This window comes from Otolemur garnettii, unplaced genomic scaffold (genome assembly GCF_000181295.1).
Source record: "Otolemur garnettii isolate 467f Iridium unplaced genomic scaffold, OtoGar3 scaffold00018, whole genome shotgun sequence".
Classification (NCBI taxonomy): Eukaryota; Metazoa; Chordata; class Mammalia; order Primates; family Galagidae; genus Otolemur; species Otolemur garnettii.
In genome coordinates, this window is record NW_003852413.1 from 4,077,557 (window position 1) to 4,082,937 (window position 5,381).

A 5,381-nucleotide genomic window follows, 5' to 3' on the forward strand; every position below is an offset into this window, starting at 1 on the left:
AAAAAAAAAAAGAACTTTGATCCCTAACCTGAGGGTCTATGAATACTGCCGTAGCCAGGACTTCAACTTTCTCTAGCCTTAAAATCAAGCTAACAAAATCTGTGTGCAGTGAGAAGTAGGTGCTCAGTCCGCCCACAGGAGTGATCTAGATGGCCCCTAAATTTCTTTCTTCGAATCCCAATGTCATAAATGAGCTAAACTCAGCGGCTCCAGACCCCAGCTCTTCCCTGCAACCCGCCTACCTCTGCAGACATCTTCTTCCAGGGAGCCTCGCCCCGGGTACCCACACTGGGGACATCCATGGCGTTGTCTACTGCGGAGGCGGGGTGCGTCCCGCCCCTTAATCCTTGGCGGGAGGGGCGGGGCTCGAGCCAGAGCACGCCCTTCCAGGCCACGCCCACCGCCTCATTTCCGGGGACCAGCGCGATTCCAGGCTGTCCGCCAAGACTGGACCCGCTGCAGTAGAATCTCCCGCCGGGTCCAGGGCCAGGCGCTGATTGGCCCTGAGGCGCAGCGGCGGCGGCTCACGATTGGTCAGCGCTCGGCGCTTAAACTCGGGTAGCGCGGGAACAAGCGCGGCACTGTCGGAAGGAAGCAGCTGATTGTTCCTAGTCCTGAGGGCTTCACAGAGGCGCCATGAGCTGCGTTAACCTGCCCACCGTGCTGCCCAGCTCCCCCAGCAAGATGCGGGGGCAGATCCAGGTGCGAACGCCAGGCGGTGTCCGGGCCTGCGGGGGTTGGTTGGGGATGCGGAGTCGGGGTGGTGTCCGGTGTCCGGGTGTCCATGAGGAGCTCTCCTTTCCTAGGTGACTTATTCTCTCCTAGGTGATTTTCGGGCCGATGTTCTCAGGAAAAAGGTAATGGCTTAGCGGGACGGGGGGGGTGAGGTTTCTCCCCAGGGACCCCCGTCTTCCCAGGCCTGCTGCACTCCTCGGAGAATCCCCCTCTGGAAGGACTTTCGCAGCCCTGAGCCCGCCCAGGGTACTCCTTCCTGCCGTCCCGGAGGAAGACTCTGCCCCTGCCCGCCAGGGTCATCCTCTCCCATTGTAGACACTGTACAAAGTACCACTGCCCCTGGAGCTAGTCACAGCTGGCACACCCTCCACATAAGCCTCTCGGAAGGGGAGTCCAGTTGTGTCCAGTGGGGCAGGCATGTATGTACACCCTCTTTGACTTTGACGGTTTCCTTTTGTGGCGGAGGAAACACTTGCTTTTGACAGGGAGGAGTCTAAAGCCACAGTGCTTCAGGGTGGTGCTTCTTGGACCCAGCAGCAAGGGCTTTCAACCTTTCTGAGGTTAATTCAGAAAAGCTCTGAGTTCTTAGAACAATTCTGTGATGAAATTACTTTTCAATGCAATCTGCATGTGCACCTGCCTCCAGCCACCTTCCCCACCTTATCCCTGAGAAACTTACTCCTCCCATCCTTCCTGGACCACCTGGGGACCATTCCTGGGAGGGTTACACCTAGCACTTTCTGCCCCAGCCCCCTCTCCCTACTTTGATGGGGCTGGGGCTGCCCGCTACCTGGGGGCAAGGGGGAGCCCAGCTTGTGCTGTGGGGTCTTCCTCTCCCAATCTTCTCCAGGGTCCTCAATAGACCCTCTACCCTTGCAGCACAGAGCTGATGAGACGGGTCCAGCGCTTCCAGATTGCCCAGTACAAGTGCCTGGTCATCAAATATTCCAAAGACACTCGCTACAGCAGCAACTTCTGCACACATGACCGGTCAGTCTGCACCTTTGGTCCTGTGGAGGCACAGGCCACACTGTCAGAGCTCTCTTTAGGGGGGATGGTAAATAATGGTGATGCCTAGTACTGAATAGTTCAATCAGCAAACTCTCCAGGGTGCCTGGCAAAGTAGCCAAGGACTCAGCCATTCACTGGGTTCTAGCCCAATGTTTTTCAAACAGGGGCAATTTTGCCCCCCATAGTCCATCTGACAATGTAGGGAGATATTTCTGGTTGTGACAACTAGGGGAGCAGGGGATGCTATTGACCCCACAACAAAGAATTGATCTGGCCCCAGGTATCAGTAGTGACTGCCATTGAGAAACTGCTCTAGAGTTTGTCCCTATACAGAGGCTGCAGACTGGTTTCCTTTGGTGTACACAGTGCACTTTTTTTTTTTTTGAAACAGAATCTTGTTTTTCTCCCTGGCTGGAGTGCCATGGCATCATGATAGGTCCCTGCAATCTCTTAACTCCTGGGCTCAAGTGATTTCCTGCCTCAGCCTCCTAGGTACCTGGGACTACGGGCACCTGCCACCACACCTGACTTTTTTTTTTTTTTTTGAGACAGAGTCTCACTATATCACCCTGTGGCATCACAGCTCACAGCAATCTCAAACTCTTGGACTTAGCGATTTTCTTGCCTCAGCCTCCGAAGTATGTGGGACTACAGGTGCCTGCCACAATACCCAGCTTTTTTTTTTTTTTGAAACAGAGCCTCAGCTTGGCGCCTGTGGCTCAAGCGGCTAAGGCGCCAGCCACATACACCTAAGGTGGCGGGTTCGAATCCCCAGCCTGGGCCCGCCAAACAACGATGATGGCTGCAACCAAAAAATGGCCAGACGTTGTGGCAGGCGCCTGTAGTCCCAGCTACTTGGGAGGCTGAGGCAGGAGACTCGCTTGAGTTGGAGGTTGCTGTGAGCGTGATGCCATGGCACTCTACCCAGGGGGATAGCTTGAGGCTCCGTCTCAAAAAAAAAAAAAAAAACAAAGAAAAGGAAACAGAGCCTCAAGCTATTGCCCTGGGTAGAGTGCCGTGGCATCATAGCTCACAACAACCTCCAGTTCCTGGGCTCAAGCGATTCTCCTGCCTCTGCCTCCCAAGTAGCTGGGACTACAGGCGCCCACCACAACACCCGGCTATTTTTTGGTTGCAACTGTCATTGATGTTTGGCAGCCCCAGGCTGGATTCGAACCCACCAGCTCAGGTGTATGTGGCTGGCGCCTTAGCCACTTAAGCCACAAGCGCCGAGCCCACTCAGCTATTTTTTTTTTAGAGATGAAGTCTCACTCTGGCTCAAGGCTGGTCTCAAACCTGTGAGCTCAGCCAATCTACTCTCCTTAGCCTCCCAGATTGCTAGAATTATCGGTGTGAGCCACTGTGCCTGGCAATTCTTAGGAATTTTAAAAGAAACAAAAGCACTTTGCTGACCCCTATTAGTATCGTGGGCCCCAGGGCACTGTACCTGATGAAGAAACCAGCCCTTTCAGTCCCCTTATGAGCTATGTCTGAACAGATTTGGAGAAGAGTTTTTGAGTCTATTGAGCTTTACATTGAACAGGGCTGACTTCCGGTCCAAAGCATCAAGGGCAATGGCTTGTTTTAAATACAGTAGAACTTCTGTAAGTTGACACCCAAGGGACTATGACAAATAGTTAACCTACGGCGGTGGCCAACATGAGGAACTAGGCCCACTGCACTGATATGTATGTGTGGTGCATGTCAGGTCTATGAAAATCAGGTCAGCTATGGGTGCTGGTCAACTACAAAGGTTCTACTATAACTAGTTTCTGAATAAGGGCCTTGACTCTCCAGCCACCTCCCCGTCCTCACTGACCTCAGAGCTGTGCGAGGCGGCATAGCAGCCGGTGTTGCAGATACGGGTGGTCAAGACCATAGCTGTTCCCTGACCCCTGGTGCTGGTTTCAGGTCTCCCTGGCTTGTCTTGCTCACACTGGCTTCTTTGTCTCCCAGGAACACCATGGAGGCACTGCCGGCCTGCCTGCTCCGCGATGTGGCCCAGGAGGCCCTGGGTGCAGCTGTCATAGGCATCGATGAAGGGCAGTTTGTAAGTTGGCCTGTTCTGGCATCGTTCTTCCTACCAGTTCCTTATCTGTCGCTGCTTTTCCTCTGCTGGCTTGGAAGTTACCTGTTCTATGGCTGATCTTTTTGTAGAAGTAACAAGGTTAAGTTCCTTCCACTAGTGTCTGAAAACCCTTTGAATTGCCCTTTCTAGTTTCCATGTTATTGTCATAGGATATATTTTATATTTAAAAATATATATATATTTACAGTTGGCCAGATGAGGTGGCTCACCCCTGTAATCCTAGCCCTCTGGAGGCCGAGGCAGGTAGATTGCCTGAACTCATAGGTTCTAGACCAGCCTGAGCAAGAATGAGACCATCTCTAAAAATAGCCAGGTGTTGTGGCTGGTGCCTGTAGTCCCAGCTACTCACGAGACTGAGGCAAGAGAATTGCTGGAGCCCAAGAGTTTGAGGTTGCTGTGCGCTAAGACGCCATGGCACTCTACCAAGGGCAACAAAGTGAGATTCTATCCAAAAAAAAGGAAAAAGAAAGGCCAAGTGCAGTGGCTCATGCCTGTAATCCCAGCACTCTGGGAGGCTGAGGTGGGTAGATTGCTTGAGCTAACAGGTTCAAGACCAGCCTGAGCCAGAGCGAAACCCCATCTCTAAAAATAGCCAGGTGTTGTGATGAGCACCTGTAGTCCCAGCTACTTGGGAGGCTAAGGCAAGAAAATTGCTGGGCCCCAGGAGTTTGGGATTGCTGTGAGCTATAATGCCTTGGCACTCTACCAAGGGCAACAAAATGAGGCTGTGTCTCGAAAAAAAATGTATATATTTTTTCAGTAGGAAAAAAGATTTCTCAACACTGGTGTATAGGGGTATTTTATTTGTTTGTTTGTTTGTTGGAGACAGAGTCTTACTTTGTTGCCCTCAGTAGAGTGCTGTGGCATCTTAGGACACAGCAACCTCAAACTCTTGGGCTCGGGTGATCCTCCTGCTTCAGCCTGAGTAGCTTAGACAGTAGGTACCTGCCACGACACTTGGCTAGTTTTTCTGTTTTTTAGTAGAGATGAGATCTCACTCTTGTTCAGGCTGGACTTAAATTCTGAGCTTAAGTGATCTACCCATCTCACCCTCCCAGAGTGCTAGTATTACAGGCATGAACCACTGCGCCCGGCCTATTTAGTTTGGTTCACTGTTGTGTTTCGCTTGTTCCTTATGCATTTATTTGGAAACTCTGCCCATCTTCCTGTGAAAATGTCTTATTGTGCCTTCCAGTATAAGTGAGGCAGCAGGTGGTAGGTTGATCTTGTTGCTTTGAAAGGTATGGGGAAGGCTACTGTCAGTTTAATGGTTACTATGGTTACTTCTTGAGCAGGTGATTGATCGGTCCACTGTCAGGACAGCATATCCAGGGGAGGTTTGCGTTTATTTATCCTGTTTTGTATTTGGTGTAACTTTCTAGTTCTGGGGAGGAAATTATTAAGCCATTATCACTTGAAATGTCTCTCCTGTCCCTCTGTGGTATTCTGGGTACTATTTTCCAAAGTGTGCTTTGTATTGATGACTCTGTTTTTGTGTCTTTCTGTTCTAACTCATAATACTCATTTTTGTTTAACAATTTAGGGC

The 5,381-nt window shown here is 51.2% G+C and overlaps 2 protein-coding genes across 2 annotated transcripts in view; one reads left to right on the forward strand and one right to left on the reverse strand.

Annotated features, from left to right (window-relative positions):
- Window positions 1-325, reverse strand: part of AFMID (arylformamidase) — a 17,666-nt gene extending 17,341 nt beyond the window's left edge. Inside the window, exon 1 of the mRNA XM_023511182.1 lies at window positions 243-325. Within this exon, the coding sequence (XP_023366950.1) occupies window positions 243-302 (60 nt within the window). The 5' untranslated portion in view covers window positions 303-325. The remainder of the gene's footprint in view (window positions 1-242) is intronic.
- A 271-nt stretch (window positions 326-596) lies between these two features.
- The window catches only part of TK1 (thymidine kinase 1), a 12,415-nt gene continuing 7,630 nt past the window's right edge, over window positions 597-5,381 (forward strand). Inside the window, exons 1-4 of the mRNA XM_003786569.3 lie at window positions 597-702; window positions 826-857; window positions 1,615-1,725; window positions 3,703-3,796. Of these exons, the coding sequence (XP_003786617.1) occupies window positions 637-702; window positions 826-857; window positions 1,615-1,725; window positions 3,703-3,796 (303 nt within the window). The 5' untranslated portion in view covers window positions 597-636. The remainder of the gene's footprint in view (window positions 703-825; window positions 858-1,614; window positions 1,726-3,702; window positions 3,797-5,381) is intronic.